This window comes from Jaculus jaculus, chromosome 19, assembly GCF_020740685.1.
Source record: "Jaculus jaculus isolate mJacJac1 chromosome 19, mJacJac1.mat.Y.cur, whole genome shotgun sequence".
In the NCBI taxonomy this organism is placed as follows: Eukaryota; Metazoa; Chordata; class Mammalia; order Rodentia; family Dipodidae; genus Jaculus; species Jaculus jaculus.
The window spans coordinates 41644123-41665515 of NC_059120.1; the positions used below are offsets into that span (position 1 = coordinate 41644123).

Below are 21393 nucleotides of genomic sequence, written 5' to 3' on the forward strand. Positions count from 1 at the left end.
GTGACAGAGGTCAGGATCATCAAGGCCAGTTACAGCAATTGCAGCTGGGGTTGAAGACAAGCTCTGTCTCGCAGTGCTGCTGGTATGTGATTCCATTCAGGCAGTTCCAGAAGGCTCTTTGGTTATCTTCCACTGGGTAGAGGCCATCAGCTTTGCCAGCACAGAATCCACTCTTCTTCCAGAGCCCCCACTCCCACTCCCAGAGCTCGGGGGAGAAGTTACTGGCTCACTGGGCAGATCAGAGGCAGTGCAATCTGAAACAGCACAAGAAAGAGCAGTAAGCCTGAGAGGCTGTGGGCTTTTCTTAGAGGTGATAAGAACTATGGACATGGTGGCCTGGAAGTGAGGTGATCAGAAAAAGAACTCCACGTTTATGCATTAAGGAAAAGGATCACATCAAGCTAGCCTGGTTTTCAATTGTAAAAGTTGCTTCTTTGCCATCTTAAGTCATTAAAAAACACCTACTGAACATCCAGCATAGTACATGCTAAGTATTATGATTTATGTAATCATAACTAGACATTAGAAAAGCTTCTCTTTTCAGGTGGCAATGACTACTGGGATGACCCCAAAGGCAACATAGCACTGAGAAAGTGATGGAGGAGTATCCAGCACTGAAACATCTCTATCACATCCTCCAAGGCTCAGGGTCCATTGTGGAAGAGGTAGCAGAAAGACTGTAGGAGCCAAAGTAAAGGTACCACTCCTTACAATGCAACTGTTCAGACAGAAATTGGCCTCGATATCCACAACCTCACAGTGTCTAGTTCTACTTTCACAAGACCCTCACAACAGAGAAAATGACAAAGACCTCAAAATAAAAGAGAGACTAATGGAGAGAAGGAGGGAATATGGGGGAGAGTGGAATTGTGAAGAAGAAAGTGGGGGAAGGGAGGGAATTATCATGGTTTATTGTCTGTAAGTATAGAAGTTGTCAATACAAAATTATGGGCTGGAGAGATGGCTTAGCGGTTAAGCGCTTGCCTGTGAAGCCTAAGGACCCTGGTTTGAGGCTCGGTTCCCCAGGTCCCACATTAGCCAGATGCACAAGGGGGCGCACGCGTCTGGAGTTCATTTGCAGAGGCTGGAAGCCCTGGCACGCCCATTCTCTCCCTCTCCCTCTGTCTTTCTCTCTGTGTCTGTCGCTCTCAAATAAAATAAAATAAAAAATAAAACAAAATTATACATTTTTTTTTAAAAAAAGAGAACATGTGGAAACCATTCAGGGAGCTGGCACAACTGCTGAGTGATAGATTAGACATAGGAAAGCACTTGTGAGGGCTTCTTGTTAAATCTTCCCCAGGCGAGCTGACTGAGACTTTGAACAAGAGCTTCATAGAGAAGTAGGTTCTTTTACTGAAGGGTGGTCTAATTTCTTGCACACTTGGGTGAGACACTGGCGTCTGTCCTCCTCCTCAGTTCCTCTTGGTCCCAACAGTGCAAAGCATACCTGGCATGGAAGTTGAGGGCTGGCTCTCTGACCTAAGCCACAGTTGCATGCACAGTGAGGGTGCACATGTCAAGGTTGCCTTTGGGTCAGAGAAGGGACATTTATGTTACCTAGCTAGAGCTGTCACTTACTTTCACTGGTTAGGCCAAGGGCTTTCTTCAGCGTAGAGATCAGCGGGAACTTGCCTTGGTTGCAAAAAGAGCCAGTGAAGTCATCCAGATCAATGGCCCAAACCATGGCACCTCCAAAGTTATTCTGTTTAAGCCACTGAGCCTGTTGAAGGACAGAGAACCACAGGAGTCACTTGATGCTTGGGAGTCATGGGTGGGGCCTGAGCACATCTAAGCAGCTGATCTTACCTTGATATTGAAACTCTTGACATTATCATAGCCAATCCACTCGTTGCCCTGATAAGCATACGGCACTTCCTGGGGGGCGTCCCAGGCCTGAGTAGCTCCCTTATTCAGAAAGGTGCAAATCTTCAAAAAGTCAAGACATTCAGATTTTTCAAATGCTAATCCCATCAAAAAAATCACACGTTCATTTCTTTGTTTTCTTTGCTTGTTGTATGTGTATGGTTGGGATTTCCTCAATTTGTAATTATAAACAAAGAAGACTGAGATATTTCACGGCAATGTCAGTGATAAAATTCAGGCCTTTGCTCATGCTAGTTAAGGGCTCTAGTACTGAGCTGCATCTTCAGTTTTTCATTTTGTGAGATAATGTGAGCCCAGGCTTGTTTTGAGCTTGTGATCCTTCTCTTTTAGCCTCCAGAATGCTGGGTTTACAGGAGTGGACCACCATACCAATATTTTCATTAAGTATTTGATTATAACTCTTTTATTCCCTTCTCTGGGCTACCGTTACCCTGGGGGCCATCCTCAAGTGGGGTTATGATATTTATTGTGGGGTCATGGAGGCCTTAGTTCTTATGGGATGAGTTTGACTTTTCAACCTACAGTAACTGGAAAAATATATTTATTCCTTCCTGTGTTAATGTAACTGACCTTAAGAATGGGCCGTGTTGCTTGAAGGGATACTGTGTGTCAGTATTTGGATGAAGTGTCAGTCACTTCACACTTGGACTGAACACTGCCTGGAACAGATAGGGACTAGACAAAATGAATATTCAGTCTCAGCAGAATTCAATCCGAAAGCTGCTGTATAGCACTATGCATGAAATTCATAGAGCACTGTAAAGCCCAATCTGTTACTGACCTCATAGTAGGCCCAGAACCCAGACTGCCTGGTATAGGGCCCAGCAGGGGCAGCACCAGAAGTAGGGGCACCAATTTCAGTTTTGGAAGGGTCTCTCAGGATGAAGGTGTGTCCATAGGCTGGGAATCCAACAATGAGTTTCTCAGCTGGGGCCCCGTTAGTCTTTCAGTAGTAGTTCATGACATAATCCTGCAATGGCAGCGGGTTAACTATATAGGCCCCAAGCAGCTGAGTTACATTAGCTCACTGTTCTAATAGGTATGCTCTTAACCACAAATGGATTAGTGCTTATTTCTTCCATTTGGTATGTTTGTTTAGAGCATGTGTTGTATGTGATGTAGTGTGTGTGTAGTGAGTACATGTGTGTGCATACGCTTGCACCCTGTGCATACGTGCGCCGCAGAAGCTAGAGGACAGTGTTGGGTCCCCTCTTACGATGGCATCACTCACTCAACCCAGTGCTGCCTTTTTTTTTTTTTTTTTGGTTTTTGAGGTAGGGTCTCACTCTGGTCCAGGCTGACCTGGAATTCACTATGCAGTCTCAGGGTGGCCTCAAACTCATGGCGATCCTCCTACCTCTGCCTCCCAAGTGCTGGGATTAAAAGCATGTGTCACCAAGACTGTGACATTTTTGCCTGTCTGTAATGTGGGGTGCTGGGAAATGGAACTGGGGTAGTCTCAGGCCCTCCCAAGCACAGCAAGAACTCTTAACCATTAATTTGTGTGTATTTTTTAAAAATATTTTTCTTTAATCCCAGCACTCGGGAGGCAGAGGTAGGAGGATTGCGGTGAGTTTGAGGCCACCCTGAGACTACATAGTGAATTCCAGGAGAGCCTGAGCTAGAGTGAGAGCCTACTTCAAAAAACCATAATTTAAAAAAAAAAAACATTTTCATGCAACTACAATTAGCAAGATATGTAGCAAGATACGATCAGTGTCTTGAGAGGACCAGGGCATAAAAAAGACATTTGCCAAACTTGTGTTTATTTTGTGCCCTAATCCCCAAGTGATTTGCACTCACATCTATGCAGGGTCTTACCACACTGAGGTAGGCATTACTGCCAGTGTCAGTTGGGAATTTGTAGAGGGGACTATTCTCTCCACTGTAGCCCTCCCAGGAGCCATGGAAGTCATATGTCATGACATGGATGAGGTCCAGGTACCTGAAAAGTGGTAAGACTTAAAACCACTTTTTTTTCTTTTTTAGGTAGCATCTCACTCTAGCCCAGGCTGACCTGGAACTCACTATGCAGTCTCAGCCTGGCCTTTAATTCGTAGTGATCCTCCTACCTCTGCCTCCTGAATGCTGGGATTAAAGGCGTGCGCCACCACACCTAGCTCTTAAAAACATTCCTGTTGGGTGTTTCCCACAAATGCAGGCAAAAAAACAAAACAAAACAAAACAAAACACCTTTTCCAAAACAAGTATCCAAGCAAGGTCTTTGAGCAACACGACATTCTGAGGACAGTTACAATTCTAAAGTGTTGTTTACACAAGTTTAACAACGAGGCACACCACTCACTGGGACAGTTGGGGGATCTCATAGCCAGACTCGATGGTGGAAATGCCAGAAGCTACGGCGGCGGTGACCAATAGCCGGGCCTTCTTGCTCTCAGTGGCCTCCTGCTCAAAAGCTTCACGTATTTCCTGTAGAATAATAAAGCAACTAGGGCACAATTGGAGCTTTCAGCTCCTTAAATAACAATACATTCATGCTGTTTTAACAGTCTATCAATATCTCCCTAAAGTCAATACGATAGATATTAGTAAACACTACAGCTATGTAATATGCTTGGGAGTTAGAAAATTTCACCGAAGTCTCATAGTATGTTCACAGCTGGGTCATAACCAAGAGGCAGGACCTACGTGACTGGTCAGACTTCAGCCGCATCGCCACACTCTGAAGCTGCGCTTGTTGCAGTACATGCATGCAGCTTTTACACCTGTGGAAAGTTGCTTCCATTTGCTTAGCATGCGGCTTTTGCAGGATTAACATCCCATCCTATGACATGCTGAGCTGGCCAATGGGGAAGATGGTTATGCCCAGGAGACAGCCCCCGTTCAGCTTTAGATGTTAATTCACTTGTGTTCTCTGTGGCTCTCCTTTCATCTGGAGTGCTGGGATTAGTTTTTGTCATGTTGCTACTGGGATGTGTCTCTGCAAATGGCCAGGTAGCAGTTGTAGTTCCTAGGATACTGAACTAGATGAGGCAGAAGTTTAGCTGTCTTCAAGCACTGAAGGCGTGTATTGTGAAACACATGGTTTCATTTTGCGCTGCTTCCGTGGGCAGAACGAGAACCAGTGGTGGATGTGGCAATCTATGACTGGAAGCATGTTTCAACTAAGGTGTGATGTGTGAAAATTGGAGTTGTGAAGCAAGTGCACTAGCGTTTTACCCAGGGAGTCACTTCATGTTGAAACTACTCAGAGACTGGCTGATCTGGTGTATGGAGAGGTATAGAAAAGAAAATCTGTCTTGAGAAAGAGTAAGTCTAAAAACCACAACTGTTTAATAAGCTAGCTCTAGAAATTCCAAACAGATAGCCCTTGCCTCTAGTTGCAAACTGCTGCTCCCTACCGCCGTGGCCCTAGCCCTGTGACAGAGAGCCTGCTCAGCTCGCAATCTTTGATCAACTAGGACTGTCTTTACAAGGACCTTATTTGCATAGCAGCTTGCCTAAGGTATTTTGTGTGCAGTGGCTCATGCTAATCTCCCATATTGTCACTGGCCAATTTGGACTGTCTTATTTTTTTTTTAATTTTTAAGTTTTTATTAACATTTTCCATGATTATAAAAAAAATTCATTCCCCTCACTTTCCCCTTTGAAATTCCATTCTCCATCATATTACCTCCCCATCTCAATCATTGTACTTACATATATACAATATCAACCTATTAAGTACCCTCCTCCCTTCCTTTCTCTTCCCTTTATGTCTCCTTTTTAACTTACTGGCCTCTGCTACTAAGTATTTTCCCAATCATCTGTAGCTAGGATCCACACATGAGAGAGAACATGTGGTGCTTGGCTTTCTGTGCCTGGACTGTCTTATTTATATGGTGGGATTTATGTGTCTATAAACTGCACAAGAAAACAGGTACATCTCTAACGCCAGACACCCCTTTCCTCCTAGCCCACTGCTTTATGCTGTGGGTGGAACTCGGGTTACTTCCCAGACAGCACCCCGTTGCCATGCACTCAGTGCACATTTTTTTCCTCCTGTGGTATAAAGGGTGGATTCTTTCATCACCCATCACCCCATCTTCAGTCCACTAAACATTCTTCATTATTCTTGTTTAACATTTTGTTTATTTTCTCTGGTGACCATCTACCCTTCTGGTGACTTCAGAATATATCAAGTTCTTTGTCAAGGAATCCAGACTGGTAGTCATTCAGTGCCTTTTGGGCATTACAGATACATCATAATCATCATGTTCTGAACTAAATTATTCAGTCCTTCTTCTTACTACAAAATCTATTGTTTTCCTGTGTTTACCAGCTGCATTAGAATCAAACAAGTCCTCAGTCAGAAAACTGGGGGTCCTTTATAGTGTACTTCAAGTTGGTCTTCACTTCCCATTCGTTTCTAGCCTCTTTATATTTCTGTGTAAATCCCATTGTCCCCTCAGCCTTTAGCCATTGCTGGGGCTCTGATCACCTCTTGCTTAATTGACTGAAATGGCTTCCTACTCCATCTCTACCTCCTCACCCTTAATTTATCATTTATAATTAATGCCAGAGAAATCTTTCCCCAACACAAGTTGAGCCTATTTTCTCAGTATGCAAAATTCTTTAAAGTTCCTCCTCGTCTTGAGGGCAAATTCTAAAATCTCCACATGATATGACTCATTTTTAAAAAAAAACTATTTTATTTGTTTATTTAGAGAGGCAGATAGATAGCTAGAGAAAGAATGGGCACACTAGCACCTGTAGCCACTGCAAAGGAACTCCAGATAGATGTGTCATCTTGTGCATGTGTCTTATGTACATCCTGTGGAATCGAATCTGGGTCCTTAGGCTTCTCAGACCAGCCCCTTAGCCACTAAGCCATCTCTCCAGGCCATGATCTGGTACTTATTCAGCCTAAGACGTTTGACAGTCACGACTCACTCATTTTCCCACACAGATCTATATGCCTTCATTTATGCCATCGCCAACCTCGCCTAGTTGGATAGCACCAGGTTTTCTCAGTATTGAGATTAAGCATCATTTGGTCTAGGAACCTCCTTCTGATCCTGCCCCAGAGCAGACTTAGCTCCTCACTCCTATGTTACCTTATACTCTGTAGACGTTTACCATGGCATTTATCAAAATGTAGCACAATTGATAGCAGTGTTTAACAAGAAGATCCAAAGCTCATCAAAGTTCTGAGAATAAGTGCTCAGTGATAAATGAGGAATCTTTATCATGCTCTCCAAGGCTCCAAGGACATTATAAGTGTGAGTCCAGAAAGACTGTCAGAGCCAGAGGATGGGGAAGAGTACTTTCAGACATGACCTCACAATGGTTGTTGTTACCGTCACAAGTCCTGCGCGGTATTGAGTTCATCAACATTTCAACATGGATGATGGAGGAGGGCAAAAAGCATCATCCAGCCAGAACAGGTGCTAGTCGGACATAAGAAGCAGCTCAGTGAAGTAGAAGGGGGAGGAGTGGCAACAGAAGGTTTTGGGAGGGGATTATGGTCTAATTATATTATGTCTATATGTGGAAATTGTCAATAAAAATTGTACTGTGATTGTTGGTTATGTCTTAGCCTTCTGTTTAAGAGTGTGGGCTCTTATTCTTATCTTTAGCCTGTATCCAGCATCTGGCACAGAGTTGTATTGCCCAGTAATAATAAAGAGCCTCATGTAACTATTACACATAATGGTCAGAACAGGCAATTCTGTCACTGCACAATATTGGGCAGGCTGCTTATACCCCTTCCCTCCTGTAGTTACTCAACTGTACAATAGAAGTTATAGTTCTTATGGTATCTGTGTCACAGAGTACATTTGAATGAGATGAATTTGGTTCTTAAACCAGCATGGAGAGTAGTGTCTGGCATATAGCTGCCGGGTGAATGCAGAGCTAAGATTCTGTAATATAAAACCCACATTTAGTTTTACTCTGCAGTTACCCAATTCTCCCTGGGAAAAAAGACTTTGAGTCTTCCAGAGCTAAAGACCATCCCTGCCTTTCTCACCTGCACCAGGACAGTGAAGAGCTGCTTATCCTGAGGAGGACTTCCACGAGAGCCAGGGTATTCCCAGTCTAGGTCCAGCCCATCAAAACCATACTGGCGCAGGAATCTGATGACCGAGGCAGTGAAAGTTTGGCGGTTCTCAGGCGTGGAGACCATGGCAGTGAAACTGAGAGAGACCCAAAAACGATAGGGTAAAGGCTTGGTGAGTCAAATACATTGTAATAAAAACAATTCCTCAATTGATGTCTCAGAGCCCTACACTAAGACCCTTAAGCCAGATTAAAGCATGGATTTGGTTTTCTCTTGCCCTCCTTTTTGCAATCACTACTCTTGTCCACCACGGTATTTTAACATTAACTTTTATTTTTGTCACCCCTCATTGGAACTTCCCTCATATTGACCTGTTGCTTTGGATACTTACTTGACTGCTTAGCTGACAAAGGTTGTTCTTCAACCTATGCCGCCAAGTTCCTGTGCACCCGAAGAAGTTTTCTTGATTATATGTACACCTAATAGATGTCTAACATCTTACAGATATTGAAAAGATCGGGGCATGGTGGTGCACACCTGGAAACCCAGCACTCAGAAGTTGAGTCCTTTCTACAGCAGACAGACAGATGCTATTAAAGACCTTTCTCAAATCTTATGCCCTTGAAATACTTTAAGACAAGGCTGTTGGAAGAGGTAACTAAAGCTTGGAGGGTAAAATCACAGCACTGCTATCCAAATTTAAATGCATGAAAGCCACAGTTGCCTTTCCAACATATTTTACTTAGCATTAGAGTTCTGGTGTAGTAATTTGTTGAACTAATATATTCACTTAAAGGGCATTCTTAATACCCTGTCTGTTGTAACCTCTAAAGGGACAGAGATCACACTTAGTTAAGCTTGTCTTTGATAGTAAGAAAACAAGGTTGCTTTGTGCAGCGACTTACAGGGCAGTTCCAAAGTTCCAGCCTCCAATTGCCAGGAGAGTTTTCAGTTGGCTGTTCCTGTAAAGCCAAAGATAAAAAAGAGAAGTTTCAAAATCCATGGGTCCTTCTACTTAAAATAACACCAATGTTTATAATAATATTGGGCCTGCTTGTATAATTGTTGTCTTGATACAGTACAAAATATTATATAGCAATTTTCCTTCACTACTGAAAACTTTCTTTATAAACATACTTTGTGTTGTTATATCCATAAGTGGGGTCAAGGCCACTTAGGGAAATCAGAATTATCAAAGTGTTTTATTTGTAAGGAGTATGCTGTCAATATTTTTTTTGGTGCATATAACTTAAGGTATAATTATCTCATATTCCCTATCACCAGATGAAACAGCAAATATTAATTCAGCATAACTGCTTTCTCAGTCTCTTGGACAATTAATATAAATTAAAAATTAACTGGTTTGGAACTACTCACATTTCCCAGGATGGTAGTTGTGCAACATCAGCTACCCTAAGTGCAAAGATTGTGTGAGGACAGCATTGTAAGTCTAGTTTTTTCCCCTTTTCCCAGAGATTCTTATTATATTGTACTGGTGCAGGACTGGTATCGTGTGTGTGTGTGTGTGTGTGTGTGTGTGTGTTTATGAGCGTGCCAGTGCATGTGTAAGCACCTGTTTGTGGAAGTCAGAGAATAACTTTGGGAGTTTTTCCTTAGATGCCATCCATTTTTTTCTGAGGACTACTTTTCACTGGCCTTGAACTCACCAAAGAGGCTAGACTGGCTGACCAGTGATACTCAAGCATCCTCCTGGCTCTGCATCCCCAGTACTGGGATTACAAGTGTGAACTACCCACCCAACATTTTTTGATGTGGGTTCTAGGGATCAAACTTAAGTCCTGATGTGTTCATAGCAAGCATTTTGATGACTGAGCTATCTCCCCAGCCCTAGAGACTAGTATTCTTATCAAGTGAGCCACATAATTCTCACACATGAAACTGATGGCCCTACTTCAAGAAACACCCTTCTAAAGGAGTTATTTCTTAGTGGAAATCATACCTTTTTTTTTTCTAGCTGTATCCATGATAGTGCCTGAAGTCTTCCTTGTTCTAGGTAGAACTAAACTGAACAAATCATGAACTCCAAGATATGAGGATGTGTTTCTTTTTTCCACAAAAGAGAACTCTTGTAAGATATAACAAACCTTTGGATTTTTGTAATCAGTGATGTTTAATTTAGTATCCCCTAGTCTTTGCTCCTTAATGCAAGCATATAACATGGCTTGGGTCTTCCTAAGACATTAAAAAATAAGGAAGGGAAGAAATATAAGCACTATTTTTTAATCCTGACTAGAACAAGCAATATGACATGTTTTTTACATCCTTACTCCTTAGAGTGTAGCTTCTGGACCACAGGAATCAGCATCACCAACATCTGGGAGAAGCTTTGTAAAAAATCTTTTTATAAGCAAAGGAATGGCACTGATTCTCTTTCTAATCCCACATACAAAAAAAAAAAAAAAATCAACTCAGTCTGACACAGTGGCGCATGCCTTTGATCCCAGTACTTGGGAAGCAGAGGTAGGAGGATCACTGTGAGTTTGAAGTGAGCCTGAGACTACACAGTGAATTCCAGGTGAGCCTGAGCTAGAGTGAGACCCTGCCTCAAAAAACAAAAACAAACACAAAACAAACAAAAAACCCATAACAAACCTCAAAGTAGATTAAAAATCTACATATAATATTTTATTTATTTATTCATTTGACAGAGGAAGAAGGGAAGAGAGACAATGGGCGTGCTAGGGCCTCCGGACACTGCAAACAAACTCCAGATGTGTGCGCCCCCTTGTGCATCTAGCTAACGTGGGTCCTGGGGAGTCGAACGTGGGTCCTTTGGCTTTGCAGGCAAACGCCTTAAGTGCTAATCCATCCATCTAGCCCTAAAGACCTACAGATAAGACCTGAAACCATAAAACATGAAGGAAGCTCCCCCTAGTGGCCTCCAGTAGAGGGCTTTGGGCTATGTCTGAAAGCACAGGGAACAACAGCAAAAGTGGAGGTGGCCTTGCGTGCAAAACTACAGCTTCTGCATAGCAAAGGAAAAACTCAATTCAGAAAGTCCTATTCAATGGGAAAACTATGTATAGATCACACATAAAGTTAGGGGTTAGTAGCAAGATTCAACTCATTAACAAGAAGACACGTAACCTGATTTAAAAATGGACAAAAGTGCCCAGGCTTCAAAAGAAGACAAATGTCTAATAGGTGCATTGGAAATATCTAACTTAGGGCTGTGAACATGGCTCAGTGGTCAAAGGCGTTTGCTTACAAAACCTGCCTGCCCAGTTTCGATACTCAAGCCATCCATATAAGCTGGATGCAAAAAGTGGCACAAGTATTTGGCATTCATTTGTAGTTTCAAGAGGACCTGGCATACACCCTATACACACAACATATGTACAAATAAAAAACTTAAAGAAATAGCCAATTTCATCATTCCTCAGAAAAACACAAATTAAAACCACATTGAGATATCACCTCACACCTGGTGGAATGAAAATAAAGACAATATTTGTGTACTTTTGATACAAATGTAAATGTAAATTATATAATGTAGCCACTATACAAAACAGTGTGGAGATTGCCTGAAATGTTAAAAATAGTACTATTATAATATAGTAACCTTATTAGTAGGTTTATGCCCAAATAACATGAGGACAGTATCATGAACAGATAATGGTCCTTTCATGTTCATTATTTATAATACCTAAGATACATAATTGCCCTAAATCTCCATCAAAGAATGGATAAATAAAACAGATATCCTCTATGTACACATACATTATGTTATTCAACCATAAAGAATAAAGTCTGTCATTTGTAACAACAGGTGGAAGCCTGGAGAACACTATGATAAGTGAAATAGACAAGGTTCAGAAAGAGAAATTGCACACACGACCTCACTTAAAAGTAGAATCTAAAATATTTGAACTCACAGAAGTAGAAGGAAGAATGGTAGTTTTCAGAGTTTATACAGGCTAAGGGATTCGAGATGTTGGTTAAAAAAATACAAAATTTCGGGTGGGAGACATGGCTGAGTAGTTAAGTGCTTGCCTGTGAAGCCTAAGGATCCTGGGTCAAGGCTGGATTCCCCAGGACCCACATAAACCAGATGCACAAGGTGGCGCATGCATCTGGAGTTTGTTTGCAGTGGCTGGAGGCCCTGGAGTGCCCATTCTCTCTCTCTCTATCTGCCTTTTTCTCTCTCTCTTCGTCACTCTCAAAGAAATAAATAAAAATAAACAAAAAATTTTGAAAAACATACAAAATTTCAGTGAGAGAGAAAGAGCAATTTCAAGAGATAACCCTCACGACATGAAAACAACCGAGAGTACACTTTTAGTGTCCTTATCATACAATGATGTGTGTAAGGGAATGCATACATTAATTAGTTCATGGGCCATTCCACATGCTATACCCAATTCCAGACATCATTGCATAAGTGCCATTTATGTCAATAAAGCAACAAAAATGAAAGGCATTGGCTTGCTACACTCCAAACCCCACTGATTATGAGTGACATTATAAGGAGCACTGAGTGTGGCAACTATTGGCCAAAGAGATACCTAATCAGAGAGCTACTACTTCATCTTACCTGTTTTTCAGGTCATTGAAAGCTTTGTAGAGGGTCACATCATTCCATTCTACAGTGGTGATCTCATTGTTCCACATCCCAGCAAAGGCATAGATCAGGTGAGTACACAGGCAGGGATCAATGTTGTCAGGCTTGAAACTCCCCAGGCCTGGCCGATACTGGGCCCAGTTTGTGAAATAACACACCAGCTGGTAGGCAGAGCCTGTGGGAGGTAAGGAATACAGGTAATGCCCTGATGTAGATGACATTGAACTGTGCTTAGTTTTGTCCCTGCCTCTGTTTCCCTCCTGGGCCTCAGATACCTGATCTCTGGATGGAGTTGATTGGTGTGAACATTCTTGCAAGTGAGTTCAGAGATTCCAATTTAGGAACCAGTCACTGACTTGGATTTGGTTACTCATTTACTTGCGTGTGTGTTGTGCATGCTTGTGTGTAGGCACATTTGTACGTGTGTGTGTGTGTGTGTGTGTGTGTGTTCAGGCCAGAGGTCAATTTCTGGTATCTTCCTCAGTCACTCTCAACCATATTTTAAAAATATTTTATTTATTTATTTGAGAAAGAAGGAGAGAGATAGAGAATAGACACGCCAGGGCCTCCAGCCACTGCAAACGAACTCCAGATGCATGCCCTTGTGCATCTGGCTCATGTGGGTCCTGTAGAATTGAACCAGGATTCTTTAGCTTTGCAGGCAAACATCTTAACCACTAAGCCATCTCTCCAGCCCTCAACCATATATTTTGAGGCACAGTCCCACACAGAACCCTGAACCTGGAGCTACTGACTCAGCTAGATTAGCTAGCCAGCAGGCTGTGGAAATTCTGTCTCCACTTCCTCAGTACTGAAATTACAGGCAAGCACCATCATGCCCAGCTTTTATGTGGGTAGAGGTGATCTGAACTCAGGTCCTAATGTTTGCATAGCAGGTCGTTTACTCACTGAGTCATCTTTTTAGAGTTATTTTTAACTTTGATAGATTCACTTTGGGACCTTGGATAAGCTTAGGAGCTTTCTTTCTTTCTTTCTTTCTTTCTTTCTTTCTTTCTTTCTTTCTTTCTTTCTTCCTTTATTTCTTAACATATTTTATTTACTTGAGAAAGAGAGAGAGAGAGAGAGAGGAGAGGCAGAGAAAGAGGGAATGGGTATGCCAGGGCCTCCAGCCTGCAAACAAACTCCAGAGGCATGTGCCACTTTGGGCATCTGGCTTATGTGGGTACTGGGGAATTGAACCTGCTTCCTTAGGCTTCACAGGCAAGCACCTTAAGCACTAAGCCATTTCTTTAGCCCAATTTAGGAGCTTTCTAAGAAAAGATGCCCAGCATTACCAAGAAATTCAACAGATGCCAGTTTATAACTAGGCGGTCATACTATAGAGGCTAGCAGTGACAGCTCAGCCAAAACAGTCCACTTCCTCTAAAGCAAACCCTTCTCTCTCCCCAGTATGGTTTATTGCTGGATATACATATATATATGTTTTGGCTTTTCAAAGTAGGGTCTCACTCTGGTCCAGGCGGACCTGGAATTAACTATGTAGTTTCAGGGTAGCCTTGAACTCACGGTGATCGTCCTACTTCTGCCTCCCAAGTGCTGGGATTAAAGGCATGTGCCACCACGCCCAGCTTGCTGGATATATTTTATTCAAATAAAACTGGGATTATAATTTTAAAATCACACACACATCATTATAGATCATTCATGAGGATTTCAAGTTTATGGTGGGAAAATATTTTTCAACAATAAAACATGAAATGGATAACTTACCCAGCTGAGAATTCCACAGGAGGGCCAGACCTAGAGAGGAGAACAAACATTTATACCAACTGTGTCCTCTAGGATGTAACTCTGAGGCAGAAGGGGCCTCTTACTTGCCACAGGTTGTTATAGCCCAAGTAAACTTTGCTGGCATGCCAAGACATGATATTTTAGTGAATGCACATTTCAATCCACTTTCCACACTCTGGTTAAAAACAACCATGGCCCTTCTATTCTACCTTCCTACCATAATTGAATGTGAAATCTACTACCTATGCAAGTAGCACTGATTGAAATCACTCTAAACCGTCTCTATTCAGTGACCACACATTCCTGTTTACCCCAGCACCCAGAGCTAGGGTGTACCCAGCATTCCAACAGACAAGACATCTGCTATAGCAGAGGATTCCGTGTCTTTTGGCACCTTAAGTAGGAAGCAACTTGGGAGAGCTCTTGCCAGAGGAACAATGATAAGCTTCTACATGCCTATTCTTGGTTTCAACACAGCACTTTTTTTCCAGACAGGATCTCATATATGTGGCCTAGGCTGGCCTTGACCTGGGGCTCCTACTGCCTCACTCACCAGGGAATTGGGACTATGGGCTTCAGCCACTCTCAGGCTAACCAGACTGCTGCTACTCCAATAATTTTACAAACTGAACTTCAGGGTTCATTTTAAAACGGGTCTGAAGCTTTAAAAGTTTGTAAAGCACAGAGTTAGAGCAACTAATCAGCTTTGGAAATGACTGACTCTAAGCAACTATTGTACCAGCCTCCTTGCCTGGCTTAATTTCTAAGAGTTACACATGTATGCCATTGCCAACTCAACAGGGCCATAGAGGACAAATGAGAAATGCTTCTTAAAAGGGTAGAAAAAGGGCTGGAGAGATGGCTTAGCGGTTAAGTGCTTGCCTGTGAAGCCTAAGGACCCCGGTTCGAGGCTCGGTTCCCCAGGTCCCACGTTAGCCAGATGCACAAGGGGTGCATGCATCTGGAGTTCGTTTGCAGAGGCTGGAAGCCCTGGCACGCCCATTCTCTCTCTCTCCCTCTATCTGTCTTTCTCTCTGTGTCTGTTGCTCTCAAATAAAAAAAAAAAAAGGGTAGAAAAAAAAACAGCTTTTATGCCTCTGACTCAGTTCTACTGATTTTCATCCCTGAAAAACCTAGTTCTGAGACACAAGCTAGTAACTAAACATAGTAAATTGACATCAGATGTGCAGGAAGGTAGTAGAGAAAAAGGAAGGACTGAACTCAGGATGAAAGAGCATTGGAAGAAAGTGAATCTTCCCTTTACATCAAATCTTGCAGCATAAGTGAAGACAGAAATTAACATTAATAACATTATGAGGGTCCAAGAGGCAGATTCATCTGTGTGATGAAAGAAAACATGAAATGATGACAAAACAATGGAAAAGGATAGAACTTTATCCCTCCACAGCTCAATGGCTGTCGATCCTGAGGGCAAAGGAAAGCAGGTAAGAACAAGGCTGTACCTCTGATTATGAACTCACCAGTGAGAAGGCTGAGCCTGGCCATTGTCGCCTTCAGAACTTCTCCAGCAGCCTCAAATGGCTTTTAACACTGCTTGAGTCCCTGGTCATCACAAAGCTTTGCAAAGCCTGAAAAATTAAGCAATTTTCTTACCTGACCAATGGGTGTGGTAGTAATGTTCCTCTTTATAGGCCAAAGGAAATAATTGTTAACCAGGAGAGTGGCAAGTATTTAACCAGGATGTTTACGTAGCTAATCAGTAAATCAGTGGATCGCCTCTCCTCTAGATTCAGTTCCTTGGATCTCTTACCAGTACTGCCTTGCGTGCCTGGTCTCTCTATTTTATTGCTTGAAGAATATAGCATATGAAATCACAAGAATGTCAAGATGAAGTCACTATGATTTAAACATACAATACATTATCAGACACAGTAAAATGTTAATTAACCTGAATTCTGCATCAGAAAAAATGGTATGGAAAAATATCTAAGTTGTTTGACAAAAAGGTACTGTTAAAATAGAAAGTATAAGGATGTTATAGTACAAATTAGAAAAGATAACACTTATTATTTCTCTAGACTAGACTACCTTTGGTACTTAACCTTAAAAATAAATACCTATCTTGTCCAAACATTCCATGGATATGATATCCACGAAATACCTTGAAATAACTTGCAACTTATAATATTCAGCAAAATTCTTTTTCTTTAAAATATTTGTAATGTGACCATTTCTTAATTCTAAAATTAATCCCAATCTATCCTTTAAAAACACTATGTACATGGGGACTGGGGAAACTGCTTAGTGGTTATGGCATTTGTCTGCAAAGCCTAACGAACCAGGTTCGATTCCCCAGGGCCCATGTAAGCCAGATGCACAAGGGGGCACATGTGTCTGGAATTTGTATGCAGTGGCTAGAGGCCCTGACGTGCCCATTCTCTCTATCTTTCTATCTGTCTCTTTCTCTATCATAAATAAATAAAAAATATTTTAAAAAACACCATACACTACCATTATTTTATAATAAAGTTCCACTTCTGTGAAAATGGTGGAGTCATTGTCCTCAGCCATACTGCCTCACCACCCTCCCCTTCCCACTGTCTACCCTCTCACTTTTCAAAGTTCAGAGTTTTATATCCTCTATTTATATTTAAGTGATTTCCCTTTCTCCTAATTCTTTCATTTACATAAGCACGTATGACAACATGTACGGCTTATATGGTGGTGTCTCATGATGCTACCCAGAACTCAGGTGGTGAGCATCCGGGCGTCCATCATGGAATGTCAGTCCCTTACCAGAGTTATTGTGGCTTCAGGCTGGTTTCTATGTTTATTACATTGGGAAATTAAATGGTAATCAATGTCTTGAGTGTTTGGTTCCCATTCAAAGTTACCAGAGAACTCAGTGTGGACGGCACTGAGGTGGGAAAGGAGAGATTCCTCCTCACCTACCTGTGACCCAAACAGGCAGCTTCTCTGGTGAGCAGCACTCTGGTAGTTTGAATCTATGTCCCCCACAGCCTCAGGTGTTTTCATGGGAAGATGGCTTAGCATTAAAGCCTAAGAAGCCCGCAGACACCAGCACCGGCCACCCACCTCCTCACATTGTCCCTTAGTCACAGACACAGTGGCCACTCCGAGTCTCCTGTGAGAAAAGCCTCAAGAGCTGGAGAGGGACCAGTGATGGACTCAGTTTGGCTTTGGTCCAAATGGCCTCTGGTGGGTAGGAGGGCGGCAGGGTTGAGATCTGCTCTACAGAGAGCTACAGGAATATTGTGAGTATCTTTTCTTCAAGGTAGGGTCTCTATTCCAGGTTGAGCTGGGTCTCATTCTGTAGTCCCAGGCTGGCCTTGAACTCAACAGTGATACAGTAGCGATCCTCCTGCCTCTGCCTTCCATGTGCAAACATTAAAGACCTGTGCCACCACACCTGGCTATTTTCTTTTAATCAAGTTTGTCCATTTTTTAAAAATGAAAATGGTGTTGAGTTTTTTGGTTTTTTTTTAAATTGTAATCAACATCCCTGAGGGATGATGGTGTTTCTTAAGGTTAGTTTTTCTAGTAAACAAACTATGTCTTCAAACTTAAGGGTAGAAAGAATTTGGGAGTTGGGAATATGAAGGAGAAAGATAGGATATGGTCCCCTGGCGACTCTTCACTTGTTAGCTGCTAAACCTAATAAATTTATTTTCCAAAACCAACAGCCTAATGAAAGTAACTTGATGGATGAAATAATATCATAGGAAAGAAATTGGAAAATGCTTAAAAGTGAATGAAAATGAAAGTAAAATATACACAACCTTGTAAAACACTGTGAGACAATAGTAAAGGGAAAATTTATAAACACACTGAAAACCAGAAGTGATCTCAAACTCACTTTACAACTTAAGTCACCAAGAAAAAATGCAAACTTTATCTAACAGAGGGGAGAAGAAATAAAACTTGGAATAGCCAGGTGTGGTGGCACATGCCTTTAATCCCAGTACTCAGGAGACCAAGGTAGGAGGATCACTGTGAGTCTGAGGCAAACCTGAGACTACACAATGACTTCCAGGTAAGCCTGGACTAGAGCGAGGCTCTACCTCAAAAAATCAATTTGGAACATAATTTCATAAAACGTGAGATTGGGGGGAAGGAAGAGAGGAACTTGGGATATAGCTTAGTTGGTAGATTTCTTACCTAGCATGCATGACGCTCTGGGTTCCATGTCCAGCACCACATAAAACCAGGCATGGTGGTGCATACACGTGATTCTAGCACTCTAGAGTTACATGGGACTCTTAAACCAGGAGACCGAGTTTTTATTTTAAATGAACAAAGAGAGAGAGAGGGAAGAAGATTAATGTTACTAAATAAACAATGGCATTTCCATAAATACTAAGGATTATTACAGGTGAGCAATTTTACACCAATGAACTGGGCAATCTACACGAAGTAGACTTTTCTTTTTTGAAAAAGAAAAACAGAACCTACCTAGGCTCAATAATTAAGTAGAAAATCTGAATGAAATGTTAATATAATGACATGTGGAATAAATATACAAACAATAAAAAAAGCCCCGGACCTGATTTTCTCATGGGTGAATTAAACTGAACATTAGAGAAGACCATGTGTCAGTCTTTCTTAAAATGTTTTTCCCAAGTCATTCAGAAGGCAGGGACATGCCCTAACTCATCCTAAAAACCAACATTACTGTAACATCAAAGCCAGGAAAAGATACAAGGAAAGAAAGTTACAGATCAATCTCTCTTTGGAACTTTGACAGAAAAATCCTCAACAAAATACTACTAACATGTTAAAGGGTCATATACATTAAGACAAAGTGGGATTAATTCCCCAGTTGGGAGGCTATATAATTCCAGACCAGCCTGGGATACAGAGTGACATGCTGTCTCAAAAATTGTTTACATGGGCTGGAGAGATGGCTTAGCGGTTAAGCGCTTGCCTGCGAAGCCTAAGGACCCCGGTTCAAGGCTCGGTTCCCCAGGTCCCACGTTAGCCAGATGCACAAGGGGGCGCACACGTCTGGAGTTCGTTTGCAGAGGCTGGAAGCCCTGGCACGCCCATTCTCTCTCTCTCCCTCTATCTGTCCTTCTCTCTGTGTCTGTCGCTCTCAAATAAATAAATAAATAATTTAAAAAAATTTTTTTAAAAGAGAGGAGAGAGGAAGAGGGAGAAGAAAATGGAAAGACGGAGAGAACTTTTACAGTAAATTATAGGAGGGATTGGTTTGAAAGAAGGGTTCAGTGGAAGGGGTGTGGGGCCAAAACAAGAAAACTAACTGGAGGGGAGTATGATCTAAGAACACTGCGTACATGTATAAAAATGTCAATAAACGTTAAAAAAACAAAAACACTGCAATGAGACCCTTCTTTACTCTGAGGATGCCTATGAAAATCAGATAATATTTTGAGAAGTAAATAGAGAAACTGGAACTCTTTTGCAGCAATATAACATGGCAGAATTATCATATAAACCAGCATGCCAGTTCCACAGAAAGTTATATATGATTTTCATATAATTCAGCAATTCTACTTCTGGATATATATATGAAAGAACTGAAAGTGGAATCATGAAGAGATACTTTTTTTCTTTTTCAAGGTAGGATCTCACTTGGGTTCCAGGCTGACCTGGAATTAACTATGTGGTCTCAGGGTGGCCTCAAACTCATGGCGATTCTCCTATGTCTGCCTCCCAAGTGCTGGGAGTAAAGGAGTGTGCCACCACACCTGGCCCATGAAGAGATACTTTAAAAAATTTATTATTTTAAAAATTTTATTTGGGAGAGGGTTGGAGAAATGGCTTAGTGGTTAAGCACTTGCCTGTGAAGCCTAAGGACCCTGGTTTGAGGCTCGATTCCCTAGTATCCATGTAAGCCAGATGCAAAAGGTGGCACATGCATTTGGAATTTGTTTGCAGTGGCTGGAGGCCCTGGTGCACCCATTTTCTGTCTCTCTCTGTCTCTCTCTCTCTGCCTGTTTCTCTCTCAAATAAATAAACAAAAAATTATTTGGGAGAGATAGAGAAAGAGAGAGAGAGGGAGGGAGGAAGAGAGAGAGAGAGAGAGAGAGAGAGAGAGAGAGAGAGAGAGAGAGAGAGAGAGAGAGAGAGAGAGAAAGAAAGAAAGAAAGAAAGAAAGAAAGAAAGAAAGAAAGAGAATGGGCACATCAGTGCCTTTAGCTACTGTAAACATATTCTATACACATGTGCCACCTTGTGCATGTGGCCTATGTGGGTTCTGAGGAATTGATCCTGGGTCCTTTGACTTTGCAGGCAAATGCTTAACCGCTAAGCCATCTCTCCAGTACAAAGAGATACTTTCATACCCATGTTCAGTGCACCATTCATCACAATAGATAAAACGTGGGAACAGTGTAAGAAGCACACAAGACAGATACACGATAGCTTTAACAAGGGTGTGCGGACACATATGGCAACATGGATGACCCTTGAGATATTTTGATAAATGAATAGTTTGACCAATATGAGTTTTGTAATATAGTCAAAACCACAGAAGCAGAAAATAGAATTGTTGCCAGGGGCTGCATTATGAATAATGGAGTTATTATTTTTGAATAGACTTTGAATTCCATAAGATGAAAATAGATGGAAATAGGTCATGGTGCTTGAATAAATTTATGCATGCATCTTATCAAGATGAGCTGCATATTTAGATTGGCATTTCTTTGGTTTTTTTTTTTTTTTTTTTTTTTTTTTTTTGAGGTAGGATCTTTCTTTAGCCCAAGCTGACCCAGAATTCACTAAGTGGTCTCAGGCTGGCCTGAAGCTCACAGTGCTCCTCCTACCTTTGCCTCCCAAGTGCTGGGATTAAGGGCATGCACCCCATGCCTGGCTAAAAATGGCACATTTTATATGCATTTCGCTAAAAACAAACCTTGGAAACGAGGACAAAGCAGACTGTTACATGAATGCCAGTTCACCAGACAAGCAAGAATAGAGGTGACAGCAGATGCTGCACACCAATATGAGTCCCAGGGTAGCGGAAGTGTCCTGAAAAAGGATCCTGTCAGCCCATATGCTGGGCAGACACCACATGAGACCTCCATTGGCCTCTGAGGAGTCACTTTCCCTCCATGCTGAGCTCTCTGCACAGCTGCCAATCCTGGAGGTACCGGAGTAGCTCAGGGAGCATGTCCTGGACGTCCACCCCTGAGCAAGGCACGCTGCTCTGCGACCCACCCTTGCACCT

The 21393-nt window shown here is 42.0% G+C and overlaps 1 protein-coding gene across 1 annotated transcript; it reads right to left on the reverse strand.

Moving 5' to 3' along the window:
• On the reverse strand, positions 1–15800 carry LOC101597693 (chitinase acidic). Its single transcript, XM_012948923.2, is given in 12 exon segments — positions 1–177; positions 180–254; positions 1582–1723; positions 1810–1929; positions 2669–2857; positions 3709–3832; positions 4193–4317; positions 7859–8024; positions 8794–8850; positions 12444–12645; positions 14202–14231; positions 15704–15800. Coding segments are annotated over 12 exon segments (1413 nt in total). The 5' UTR covers positions 15729–15800; the 3' UTR covers positions 1–19.
• Positions 15801–21393: the final 5593 nt, after the last annotated feature.